We start from the raw sequence: 14,184 nt of genomic DNA, 5'->3' as shown, positions 1-14,184 counted from the left end.
GAGACCTAAATTTTTCAATATCCTCAAACTTTGCTTATTTCCATGTTTAAGTTGTATCTTCAACACCAGGTGTTCAATGTAGACTTTTGAACCTCATTGTACATACAGTGTAAGCTGTTCCACAAAGGGCAAACTGGAATCTAGAGCAATTGATTCGTTCTATTCAGACTTGAAGCATCATTGCATCAATTTATCATCACAGTACCTCTGCAAGATCTCCTTCATCCACTTTATACCCGGTCAGTAAGCCGATATCCACAATTGTCATGGTGGCATCATTTGTCTGGCTTTTGTAGCTGTAAAGACAAATCAATGGCAAAAGTTCTTTACAGGTTAATAATAGTTTTGCTCCATCCACTCTGGATCCATCCAGTCTGCATTTGTGTGAATGAAGCATGTACTAACATGCAGTGTGCAAACACTTTTCTGGATAGCCCGGAATGATTTGGGGCATTCAAACTTGTCTCCATGTTGTGTGAACAGCGATCATGTCAGGTGTTAAATGCAATGCTAAATTAAATTTTTGGTCAAAATGCCCTTCTTGACCGGTGTTGGATGTGATATTATTACAAAATAATCTGTTTTTTGTAATCTAATTACAAAAAGATGTGTAACACATTACAATTTAAATTCTTGTAATCAGATTAGTTACTGACTTTCAATTAAATTAGGTGCTGTACTTTTCCATAAATTTTTTTGGGTTACACATTTCTAAAATACTTTTTCCTTACACATTTAAAACATGGAATATGTTCTTGTGTACGTCTGTTTGCGTTTGTGATTCTGTGACAGCTAAAAGTGATAGTTTGGCAGGGCGGAGGGCGGGGCCGGGTCGTGATTATACACACCCGGTCCCTTATCAGGCTAATAAAGCCTACGAGAAGGATAAGGGCCGATGGCAGATGCTGGTGCGATGAGAGAGAGATAGATTACGAACATGTACGTCATGTGTGTGTTTGTGTCTTCTGTTTAAAGTTTTATATTAAACTATTATTTATATTGAAAAGCCAGTTCTCGCCTCCTTTCCACTGACTTCTTTACAGATAGTTCACCCAAAAATGTTTATTCTCTTATCTTTTACTTATAAGTACCCACATGCCATCCTAGATGTGTATGAGTTTTTGCTTTTTTCAGCTTTTTTAGAAAAAATATCTCTGCTTAGTAGGTCCTTACAATGCAAGTGAATGAAAATCACATCAAGGAAACATAAAAGTAATCCACAGGACTCCAGTGTTTAAATATCATATCTTCAGATGCAATATAATAAAAATAGGGATTTATAGTAAATAAAAATGACATAAACCTAGTTTATGTTTAATAAACCCAGGGTGTGAGGTGACTTGCGGGTGTGGAGATACTCACAAGCCCCCTGCTGAGAGTCGCTATGTTGGAGTTTACCCCGGTGGATGAGAGGGTCGCCTCCCTACACCTACGGGGTGTGGGGGTGGAACTCTGAATGTTGTCTGTGCATATGCACCGAACAGCAGTTCAGAGTATTTGGCCTTCTTGGAGACCCTGAATTGGGTCCTGAATTGGGCCCCAGTAGGGGACTCCATAGTGATGCTGGGTGACTTCAACGCGCATGTGGGAAATGACAGGGACACCTGGAAAGGCGTGATTGGGAGGAACGGCCTCCCCGATCTGAACTCGAGTGGATGTTTGTTGTTAGACTTCTGTGCTAGTCATGGATTATCTATAATAAACACCATGTTCGAACATAAGGATGCTCATAAGTGTACGTGGTACCAGAGCACCTTAGGCCGAAGGTCAATGATCGATTTTGTAATAGTGTCGTCGGATCTGAGGCCATATGTTTTGGACACTCGGGTGAAGAGAGGGGCAGAGCTGTCATCCGATCACCATCTTGTGGTGAGTTGGGTCAGGGTGTGGGGAAAGACTCTGGACAGACCTGGGAAGCCCAAGCGAGTAGTGTGTGTGAACTGGGAATGTTTGGAGGAGGTCCCGGTCCACGAGATCTTCAACTCACTCCTCCGGCGGAGCTTTTCAGGCATCCCTGCGGAGGTTGGGGACATTGAACCGGAGTGGGCAATGTTCAAAGCTTCCATTGCCGAAGCCACGGTGGAGAGCTGCGGCCTCAAGGTTTTAGGTGCCGCAAGGGGTGGTAAACCTCGAACACCGTGGTGGACACTAGTGGTCAGGGAAGCTGTCCGACTAAAGAAAGAGGCCTTCTGGGATTTGTTGTCCCGGAGGTCTCCGGAGGCAGTTGCAAGTTACCGACAGGCCCAAAGGGCTGCGGCCTCGGCCGTGAGGGAGGCAAAGCAGTGGGAGTGGGAAATGTTCAGAGAAGCCATGGAGAAGGACTTTTGTTCCACACCAAATTGCTTCTGGTAAACCATCTGCCACCTTAGGAGGGGGAAAAGGGGAACCATCCAAGCTGTATACAGTAAAGATGGGATGCTGTTGACCTCAACCGAGGTTGTTATTGGGCGGTGGAAGGAACATTTTGAAGAACTCCTAAATCCCAACACACCCTCTATGCTAGAGGCAGAGCCAGAGGCTGATGGGGGATCAGATTCTATTTCCCTGGAAATGGGTCACTGAGGTAGTCAAACAACTCTGCAGTGGCAAAGCCCAGGGGATTAATGAGATCCGATCAGAAATGCTGAAAGCTTTGGGTGTGGTGGGGGTGTCATGGATGACACGCCTCTTCAACATTGCGTGGAAATCTGGGACAGTGCCTAAGGAGTGGCAGAACGGGGTGGTGGTTCCCCTCTTCAAAAAGGGACTGCAGGGAGGTGCTGCGGGAATACGGGGTGGGGGGGTCCCTTCTTAGGGCGATCCAATCCCTGTACATCCAAAGCGAGAGCTGTGTCCATGTCCTAGGCACGAAGTCGAGTTTGTTCCATGTGGGGGTTGGTCTCTGCCAAGGCTGCGCTTTGTCACCAATCCTGTTTGTGATATTCATGGACAGGATATCGAGGGTGTAGTCGGGGTGGGGAAGGTGTGCTGGGGATCTCATCGCTACTTTTTGCAGATGATGTTGTCTTCATGTCATCATCGGTCCATGACCTTCAGCTCACACTGGATCGCATGGCAGTCGAGTGTGAAGCAGCTGGGATGAGGATAAGCATCTCTGAGGATCTGAGGCCATGGTTCTCAGCAGGAAACTGATGGTGTGTGTACTCCAGGTAGGGAAGGAGGTATTGCCCCAAGTGAAGGAGTTCAAGTACCTCCGGGGTCTTGTTCACGATTGAGGGGACAATGGAGCGGGAGGTTGGCCGGAGAATCGGGGCAGCGGGGGTGGTATTGCACTCGCTCTATCGCACCGTTGTCACGAAAAGAGAGCTGAGCCGGAAGGCAAAGCTCTCGATCTACCGGTCAATTTTTGTTCCTACCCTCACCTATGGTCATGAAGGCTGGGTCATGACCGAAAGAACTAGGTCGTGAGTACAATCGGCCGAAATGGGCTTCCTCAGAAGGGTGGCGGGCTTCTCCCGTAGAGACAGGGTGAGGAGCTCAGTCATCCGTGAGGAGCTCGGAGTAGAGCCTAATGGGGAAGTTTGGGGCCCCCTGCTGGAGCGGCTGCCCCCGCGACCCGCCTTCAGATAAGCAGTTGAAGATGGATGGATGGATGGATAAACATAGTTCTGTTTCTCACCCACATCTATTATATTGCATCTGAAGAAATGGATTTAACCACACAAGATATGGATGTCCGTGGGCCGTTTGTGTTTTTCTAAAAGAACTGAAGTCTGCAATTGCAAGCAAGCCATCTCTAACATGTTCATGTTCAGTTTCATGAACTATAGCTTATTTTTGGAATAAAATGACTAGTCCTTATCCACTTGTGGCTCAGCTTTACTTATTTTAATGCACTGTTGTAACCAATATCACCTGTCCAAGACACAATTATGTGGGTTTTAAAAGTGACAACATGTATGAGTTGCTTACTTGCTTTTTAGATGATGAATAGATTTGTACTTACTTTTACTTAAAGTAGTATTTTTATGAATTACTTTAACTTTTTTCACCATTGGTGATTTCGAGAGGCAACAGCTGAAAACGAAATGGGCCAAGTGTGGCCTGAGAAGCCAAGTTTAAAAAGTTTTTTGTTTGGTGGTTATATTGACATTACAGTTAAATAAACAGCTTACTAGCTTTGTTCATTAATTCAAAGTCCAACTGTCAAAACCTAAATGTAAACAAACCCACAAAAGTCCTTTTATCTTGAACTTTTGTGGGTTTGTTTACATTCAAATTTTTAACAGTTGGAGTTTGAATTAAGGAGCATTCCATTGGCTCATTTGAACATTCCATCAATGTATCTGTAAGTCTATGGGACATTTCAAATATTTGGTTATCTGTTGCATGAACACCGACAGTTTGACCAGCTAGAAAAGATTTGCCGCACAATTCCAGACCAATCTTGAAAGCTGTACGGGAGTTGTTTTTACAAATTTTTGTCTTGGTTTAGACATTTCAAAACAAGCACTAAACAAGCATTTTAGAATAACAATATGTTGGCTTTGTCAAGCCAGCATAATAAAATGGTTTGTTTACTAATATATATATATATATATAACTTTATATTTATTTTTTACTTACAAGAAATCAACAACAAGTTTGTAACTTTCAATGGCTCCTTGGTATTTTGCTGAAGAGAAAAAACACATTAGAAAAGAGAATAAGCAATGAATAAAGAGGTACACTGGGGGTTTTGGTTTAGGACTAAAATTATGGAAAGATTTTCAGAAAGCACAACAATTCTCTGTCAGTCCTACCATTGCGTTCTGGATTCATTGCAACACTTAGATCGAAATGTTTACAGTCAGCCTCCTTCACAACAGGCTTGGCGTAGTACAGGGTAAACACCTGAAATAAACAAAATACACTTGGGTTAGATGTTTCAACATTTTTTAAAAGAATCTTGCTCTTGACTACTGTGTAAATGAACACTCACGGATAGAGTGGCTGTTCCAGTTCCTTTAGCAGTTACATTGAAGTTATTTTTCATCTGGACCTGTTGAGTGAACACAGACAGATATCAGCATGATGCATGCAGGATACAGCATGAACATTATTCATTTCCTTTATCTGTCTCCTCACCTTGTCTGATCTTGTGACATGCATAGTATCCTTTCTGAAACTCCATTTGACTGGTTTGCTTCTTCCTGCAACAGACAGCTCAACGTCCAGATCAAAATTCTGTTGGTTCTTCACCTGTGTGCGGTATTCAGCCACTGCCTGGAACACCATGATGGTTGCCTAGAAGAGAAGGGTGCGTAAAATGTTGGCTTATTAATTCAACTGATTATGCTTTTTATTTTGTAACATTTTAAGGGATAGTTCACACTCAAATGAAAATGATGTCATTTACTCACCCTCATGTCATTCCAAACACGTCATTCTTTCTAAGGTAGAATAAAAGTACCCCTACATTATATCCTCACCATATAGTGAAAGTGAACGGGGATGGTCAAGATAAAAGTACAGCCAAAATAAAAAGCAGCATAAAAGTATTACAAAAGTGGTCCATCTGTCTTCACAAGTTATATACTAACTTTTTTCTGTGAGGAACAGACCAAAATTTCAGTCATTATTATGTTGGCTTTTTGAAGCCAACATACAGTTATTTGACAAACATGTAGCTTTCAAGCTACATCCACCAAATTTGGCACAGACCTTCAGAATGTTCTGGAATAGCTGGCCCTGTGTTTTCAAACTGATCACACTTGCGGTTTTTGCAAAAGGTAAAATTACATAAACTTACATTGACAGAATGTTTAAACGGGACAACGGAATGCTCGTTATTTCAAACTCCATCTATCAGTCTGTCCGTCCACTAAAGTAAGTCAGTTCAACTCTAAAAACTTAAGATGACTTTACTCAATAGATTGTTTAAACTTGTTCCCATAATTGAATTTGAGTAGCGGCATCTCCAAAACTTGAGTCATTATGTTCACTTTACTTTGTGTTCATGTAGAATTATCTAAACTGCTTAAATTAATGTAACTAGATGCAACTAGACTGAACTCAGATTTAAATATTGCTGTTTCTAATTGATAATTTTGGTAACACAAAATAAGTTTCCATTCGTTAACATTAGTTCATGCATTCGGTATCATGATCTAACAATGATCAATATAGTATTATTACAGAATTTATAAATCTTTGTTCATTTTAGTTAAAAAAAATACAATTGTTCATTGTTAATTAATATTAGTTCATAGTACATTAACTTATGTTAATTCATGCAACATTTGATTTTAAAAATGCTGTAAAATTATTGTTCATTTTTAGGTAATGTTGAGTAATGTAGTTAACTAATGTTAACGAATAGAACCTCATTGTAAAGTATTACTTACATTTACATCATACAATAACAGCTTAAAAAAGAAGATGATAACTGATTTAATCAATCATTAAATAATCTTAATTCCCCACTGATATACATGTACTTCAGGTGCTCATGCACAAGGTAAGGTGAAATAGAGCTAACAGGGTCCAACTTGACCAAAGAGGGCACAAATCACCCTTAAGGTGACGTCACAAGAAACATCTATTTGCAACAAAACAACATAAATTATGCTATAAAAGAGCTAAAAAAGTAAATGCCCCCATAAATTCCCTTTGACCAAAGAAACAATTCAATAATTCAAGTGGAAGGGATTATGGGGATTCCAAATTATGCTAAAAATGTAAATGCCCCCATAAATTCCCTTTGCAAGGGATTATGGGTATTCCACATAGCTTTAATGACAATATTAGGGTTTACAGTGTAGAAATGGATCAGTCCAATTAATGAACAAATCATTTAGTTTTCTGATCATACTGATTATTTGACTCAAAAGAATGAATCATTCACAAATCGGACCTCGTTGCTACTTGCATGAGCTCTCATGGTGGATTTCAAGATTTTCAGTAAAAAACTACTTCAATTTTGCTCTGTTTTTCACACAAAGCTCACAGTCTTATGGCTTCAGAAGACTTGCACAAGTTGTTGGAACACTTTATGATACTTGAATGGTGCTTTTTTTTCATTTTGAATCTTGAGGGTCAGTCCTCATTCAGTTTCATTATATAGAAAAGAGCAGACAGTATATTCTTCAAAATTTTACAGAATTGTAACTTTTGGCTAAACTATTCCTTTAAATATAAATGTGTTTGCCTATTTATGTTGGCTTGACAAAGCCATGGTTTAGAGTAGGAGCTGATCCATATCTATCAAACTCAAATGACAATTTGTTACTGTACCTGTGTGGTTCCACTTGCACCATACTGAGCCTGTTGTCTGGCCAGCCAGTGCACGGCCTCTCCAGCTTTGTCATAATCTTTTGCCCTTACGAGTGCGAGCACTGCATAGGCTGTAGCTTCTAGAGAGTGATGTTTTTGATTGGTGTTCCAAGCAGTTCCTTCTGTTTAAGAGACACAATAACAATACATACAAGATGGTGTCGCTTTTTCATCCTCTATTCATACCATTACTGTGAAGATTACTAATGATTTCTGAGCACAAAACGGCTTTCAGGCTAGAACTAGGAAAGCCTTCTCTTCCATAATGATCACTTATTGCCAAACTCATTGAATTGCTTCATGATATATAAAACACTCTGTCTTTTTGGATCTGGTTGTGATGCTACTGACCTTTCATTTTGGTGGAATGCTTCATCAGCAGGTCTTTATTGAGTTTGTCCGCATTGGCCATGGCGTAGGACGTCATCGCAACAGCATAAGGATTGGTCATTTTTGGAAGTCTGGCTTCCAAATAGTCGACTGCCTTCCTCATACTGTCATGAAGACTCTATAAAGTGTGCGTAAGTGAGGTTAAAACCAAGAGTGAGAGATCAGTGCAAACAGTAGCAGGACAACATGCTAACTCCTGTTACTTACACCAACTGATTGGGCACAAATCTCGACGCCCTCTTGCATGGCAATCAGGACAAATGCAGTGAGAGATGCATCAGCATCATTACCCCGTACATCACCCTAAAAGCACAAATCAACACACTGTCACAAAAGACCACCAGACAGTGTTGTTTATTTTACTTGTTTTGTGTGTTAAAGTGGCTAATCACAGCAAAATTCAACTTACGACCATCTCTGCATGAACTACAGCTGATTCTTCTTTAAAGGAGCCATCTGGCAGTTGTTTATTGAGAACCAGCCACTTGAGAGCGCTGCAGATCACATTCTCCTCTATTGCAATGAGGTTATTAGCCATAGCAAACACTTTCGCCACATAAGCTGTTAGCCTTTAACAGACACACAAAACAGAAACAAAAGCCTGTTAATGTTACATATGGATAATGGGAGAAAATGGTCATAAACAGCAGAAGGCTTATTTCTCAAAAGCATTTATTGAAATGAAAAACATTTTACCACGTGCTGCTTGGTCGGTGTATCCAGGCAGCGTATGAGCCATCTGGTTTACGGAAGGCCAGCTCCCCTTGATAACCTAAACCAAAAAATAATAACCCCATAAAAGTTTAGGCCCATTCTGTTTCGTTGAAAATGCTTTTGATTTTATTTGAATCCCACTTCTGATTCTTTATCTTACAGGAATAGTTCACTGACGTTGTTCCAAACCCAAATTAATTTTTTCTGTGGAATACAAAAGGAAATTTTAGGCAGAATGACAGTATCTGTCACCATTCATTGTCGTTGTAGAGGAAAAGATGCAATGAAAGTGAATGGTGACTCACATCCTGCACAACATCTACTTTTGTGTTCCACAGAAGCCATCTGGGGTTGGAACAACATCCAGTAATGGTGAGTAAATAATGACTGAATTTTCATTTTTGGCTGAACTATCTTTTTAATTTGTTGTATTCTGCTGACCTGTGTTGATGTGTTTAATGGCTTCATCACGGCGGTGCATGCCAACAGCCTCCCACTGATTGGTGCTGTCCAGGTAATGAGTGGCAATGAGAGGTAGTGTCATAAAGATCATGGTCTGCTCTCCACATCCATGAGGCTGGACGATAAGCCGACCCATGAAATCTCCACTGATGGCCTGCTCAACTGTCTGAGTAATTTCTTCACCTGGAGGCATTAAAGAGTGATGCAAAGATTTCAGTTCAGTTCCTTTATTATCACTGAACAAATATTACAACATTTTTCATTGAGGCAGTGTACATGTAAATGGATGTATAGAATTCACCTCTCCTTAAAACAAAACAAGCAAACATTTCTGAACACAAACGCAAAACCGTACGTCTTACTCATGAACTACACATTCAGTTTAATACTGTAGATGCAATATACGCTAAACAAGTGTCACACCGTGCGCTAGTCACTGTCATTCTTTTCAGTGCTAACACAGAGGGCCGAGCATGGATGCAGATTTCCCCATTCAGATCTGATCCACAAGCTCACAATTTGATTTCAATTCCATTTAATTCCAATTATTTTGGGTACATTTCCATTTTAATGTCCATTTTGATTACACATGAACGAACTTATCTCTCAGCTAATGCTGTAAATTATACAGGGGACCTTCTAAGTTGGTACATTGCAAAATTATTAATTATATTTTTGTTATTTTGGTCACATTTTGTGTACAAATTCCATGTCATCCATCATAACTATGATATCTTAAATTTGCATGTATTGTATAGCATATTACATGTTTATTGTTAACACACATTATTTGTACTATTTAAACGCATTTATATTGACATGTAGAACAAGTACTAAAATGGTGCTGTCTCTTTAAGACTAGTGGCAACTTAGCAAGCATTTATTGTTGAGTGCTTATTAACGCATCCGTGCATTAGAATAGATTAGAATAAAATGTTGTTTTTTTTAATCAACAACTGATTGTTAAGAACAGAATGGCTATTAAAAGAAACATTATTAGACACGATTTAGATGGTGTCACTGGTGAGTGAAATCTGGACATTTACCAACAAGTGGCAAATCACCAACATATTTACAGGCATAGCCCAAAATTCGTTGCATATCCAACTGATTTACTCCCAGATTACGGTTGATCTGTAAATGTTAAAGCATTTCTTAGTCTTTCCTTACTGTGAAAATGTTTTAAATCCCAGTTTATAATGCAACCAAAATCCTGAACATAACCAGATTTGAACAGCTGGATGTTTTTTGGACCCCCCCCCCAATCCCAAGAAAATATAAGCACATCAGATGCACAAACAGTAAGTGTATTTTTCATTCAAAGTAGCAAATGAGGACAAAAGGTGAGCAGTTTCCAGTCTTACCATTCGTACAGCTAACGTTAGCTTCCTTTCCACCTTGTTGGCAAACATGGAGTTTTCACATTCAACCATTAGTTTTAAAAAAATTAATTATGTAACCACCTAATTGGAGACTCTAAAATTATCCTATAGGTGTGAGCCATGAGTGGTGGTGGTGTAGTGGTCTAAGCACATAACTGGTAATCTAGTAATCAGAAGGACACTGGTTCAAACCCCACAGCCACCACCATTGTGTCCTTGAGCAAGGCACTTAACTCCAGGTTGCTCCAGGGGGATTGTCCCTGTAATAAGGGCTCTGTAAGTCACTTTGGATAAAAGCATCTGTCAAATGCATAAATGTAAATGTAAGTCAAATATGTGGATCATGGATGGTCCGCTGTGGTGACGGGAGCAGCCGAAAGAATAAGAATTGTCTCTAATATCTCTAATTGTAATTACTTTTTGATTAACTGTGCAAATAAATAAATACATACATTTAAACAATTATAAATAATTTTTAGTAGGCAAAATTCTTTTTTTTTGCGAATTTCCTCCTGAATGTTCATGGAAACACAACATATTACTTTGCCTTTTCCCTTACCAGTCACTGTGATGTGCGTGCTAGCAGGCGTATCTGGGACCCAATCCTCTGGTATGTCTGTTCTTACAGATATATGTTGCTCTCCACCTTTTCCTTATGGGATGAAAAAAGAGAGGAACATGATGATGCAGAAAATGTAATGAGGCATAATAGGAATTACAATGTGTGATGTCAAGAAATGGTCAAACATCTTTTGGCTACGCTAATTCGCTGTTCAGAGTTCACCAAACATAACATTTTGTGTGTAGTGAAAGATAAAACCTATTTGCATTGGTGTATGAGTGTGAATGTGAATGTGTTTGTGAATGGGTGAATGGGACAGTGTAAAGTGCTTTGGTAACCTCTATGGTTACAAAAGGCGCTATATTAATGCAGACCTGCTTTCCTGCTTTTGCATGCGTATGAATGGAGAGCCAAGGCAAGTGTGACCTTTATTGATTGGAAGTATAATCTTTTAAAAAGTTTTGCAGCAGAAATGTGGATTTTGACTTCACTGGACTTCCTCTTCCTGTTGCTGACGGCACGTTGCATGAGTGTTTGTAGCCTGCTTAGCATTGCTTATTCTTATTCTCATACATTCGTCTTTTTATCTTTTTTCATTTTACAGAATGTTTCGGGTTTTTCCGTCTTTTCTACTGTTTCACCTGTGTGTCTTTTAACTCTTGCCTAGCTCGAGTCTGTGTTTGTAGCCTGCTAGCTTTTTTAGCATTGCTTATATATCTGTTTTCAGCCTTTAATCCTTATTTATTTATTTATTTATTTATTTATTTATTTATTTTCAAGCAAAAATAGTGTGACAACAGAAAAGATACACAATAATAATAATAACTTATACACTTATGCTTGAAAATGGAGTGGGAAGAAGTAAAACTTAAAGCCTTAATCCTTAATCCTTGAAGCCATTCTACAGTGCACATCGGGTTTTCGCCCACAATATTCTCCTGTTGCGAGTGAACTGCGTGCATTTTCCACATACATCCACTTTCTATTTTTTTGGTGATTCTATTGTAAGGAACATGGAAATAGAGACTCCAGCATTTTGGGTGGCAGAGTGTCTGACATCAAATAAAATTTAGAAGTGCTGGCTAATGCTAAACGTAGTTTTTCTAAAATTGTAATTCATGTCAAGACTAACGATGTCTGGCTTCGCCAGTAGCAGATCACTAAAGATAATGTTAAAGTGGTGTGTGAACATGCAAAAACTATATCAGACACTGTAATATGCACTGGCCTCCTCCCTGCTCATCGTGGTGATGAGGTTTATAGTGTCACCGAATGGCTGGATGTCTGAATAATAGAATAGGATTTACAGACAATTGGAAGAGTTTTTGGGGTAGACCTGACCTGCTAAAGAGAGACAGACTCCATCCCTCCAGGGAAAGTGCCGCTCTCCTCTAATAATTTGGCACATGGTCTTAATTATGATAGTATTTGACTAACTGATGCCCAGGTCAGTAAGTAGACAAACTGGTTAATCCGAACATCTGCTAGCTGCCTTGAGACATTACACAGGTCACATAAACGACAACACATAGAGACTGTATCACCTAGATATCTCATTGAGACTGTGTCTGTTCCCTGAAATACCAAACATTTAGATTACGGTCAAACTTGAACAAAACAAACAAATTAAAGATAAACATCATATAAAAATAGGGCTACTAAACATTAGATCTCTTTCTACCAAAGCACAAATTGTTAATGAAATGATTACAGATAATAGATTGGATGTGAACTGTTTGACTGAAACCTGGCTCGGGTCGAGGAGGAGGTGTTGCTACAATTTACATTGAAGGTTTTGGTGTTACTCAGAGGACAGGATATAAATGTAAGTCTTTTGAACTAATAATGCTGAATGGGGAACTCTCGGATATAAATAAAAAACTCTGTCATTTTTTTACCCTTGCTACGGTATATAGATCACATGGGGCATATCCTGATTTCCTTGGTGAATTTGCTATTTTTTTTATCAGATCTTGTAATTACTGTAGATAGAGCTTTAATTGTTGGTGACTTCAAAATTCACATAGATAATGAAAATGACACATTGGGATTAGCATTTATCGATATTCTCAACTCTCTTGGAGTCAGACAAAATGTAACAGGACCAACTCATCACCATAATCATACGCTAGATTTAATTCTGTCATATGTATTTGATGTTTTATTTGTATTTGATAGTAATTACGCAGCAGAGCGATGACATTCAATCTTTCTTTGTCATAGGTCATGAAGAGCTAACAAAACGTTTAGAAACATCAAAAGCCACAACATGTTTGTTAGATCCAGTACCAACTAAGCTTTTAAAAGAGGCATCTCCTGTAATTTCAGAACCTCTACTTAATATTATTAACTCCTCACTATCCTTAGGACATGTCCCAAGAAACTTTAAAATGGCAGTTATCAAACCACTTATTAAGAAGCCACAACTTGATCCTGGATAATTTGCAATATATAGACCGTTTTCAAATCTACCATTTATGTCAAAAATACGAGTAAAGGTAGTATCCTCCCAAATATGTTCATTTCTACAGATAAATATTATATATGAACAATTTCAGTCAGAATGTAGGCCTCATCACAGTACAGAGACTGAATTTATAACTTGAGTTACAAATGACTTATTCTTATCATCTGATCGCGGCTGCATTTCTCTTCTAGTGCTTTTAGATCTTAGTGCTGCATTCGACATGATAGATCACGACATTCTCTTGAATAGGCTGGCGAATTATTTTGGCAATTGGGGAGTTGCATTAGCATGGTTTAGGTCCTATTTAGCAGACCGCTACCACTTTGTCTATGTAAATGAGGAATTGTGAAACCAAACAAAAGTATGGAGTTCCAAAAGGATCAGTTTTAGGGCCTCTGCTTTTCTCCTTATACATGCTTCCCCTGGGAGGTATTATCAGGATTTGTGTAATTAGTTTCCACTGTTATGATGACGATACCCAAATTTATATTTCTTCAGAACCTGATGATATTTCACAATTCTCCAAATTAGCAGTGTGTATCAATGAAATAATTGATTGGTTGGCCAGAAATGTCCTTCTACTCAATTCCAACAAAACAGAGGTACTAATTATTGGACCAAAAATCTCTAAAAATAATCTGCTAAAATATAATTTGACTCTCGATGGATGTACTGTTACATCATCTTCAACAGTGAAGAACTTAGGTATTATATTTAATACCAATCTGTCCTTTTAAAATCAAATTACCAATGTTTGTAGAACAGCATTCTTCCACCTAAGAAATATTGCTAAATTAAGGCGCTCTGTTGCTGATGCCGAAAAACGAATTAATGCGTTCATGGCCTCAAGACTAGATTATTGTAATGCATTACTGGGAGGATGTCCAGCAAGATCAATAAATAAACTTCAATTGGTTCAAAATGCAGCAGCCAGAGTGTCAACAAGAACCAAG

At 39.0% G+C, this 14,184-nt stretch overlaps 1 protein-coding gene across 1 annotated transcript in view; it reads right to left on the bottom strand.

Moving 5' to 3' along the window:
• The window catches only part of LOC127651147 (complement C3-like), a 38,350-nt gene that overhangs the window by 5,285 nt on the left and 18,881 nt on the right, over window positions 1-14,184 (bottom strand). The window contains exons 23-34 of the mRNA XM_052136848.1: window positions 10,762-10,854; window positions 8,800-9,003; window positions 8,341-8,416; window positions 8,054-8,213; window positions 7,852-7,947; window positions 7,606-7,762; window positions 7,216-7,376; window positions 5,068-5,226; window positions 4,922-4,981; window positions 4,743-4,833; window positions 4,567-4,615; window positions 206-296 (exon numbers count right to left, since the gene is read on the bottom strand). Of these exons, the coding sequence (XP_051992808.1) occupies window positions 206-296; window positions 4,567-4,615; window positions 4,743-4,833; window positions 4,922-4,981; window positions 5,068-5,226; window positions 7,216-7,376; window positions 7,606-7,762; window positions 7,852-7,947; window positions 8,054-8,213; window positions 8,341-8,416; window positions 8,800-9,003; window positions 10,762-10,854 (1,397 nt within the window). The remainder of the gene's footprint in view (window positions 1-205; window positions 297-4,566; window positions 4,616-4,742; window positions 4,834-4,921; window positions 4,982-5,067; window positions 5,227-7,215; window positions 7,377-7,605; window positions 7,763-7,851; window positions 7,948-8,053; window positions 8,214-8,340; window positions 8,417-8,799; window positions 9,004-10,761; window positions 10,855-14,184) is intronic.

The sequence above is a fragment of the Xyrauchen texanus genome, chromosome 11, assembly GCF_025860055.1.
Source record: "Xyrauchen texanus isolate HMW12.3.18 chromosome 11, RBS_HiC_50CHRs, whole genome shotgun sequence".
Classification (NCBI taxonomy): domain Eukaryota; kingdom Metazoa; phylum Chordata; class Actinopteri; order Cypriniformes; family Catostomidae; genus Xyrauchen; species Xyrauchen texanus.
Note: the sequence above shows the minus strand (reverse complement) of the source record. Positions and strands in the feature narration are given on the sequence as shown.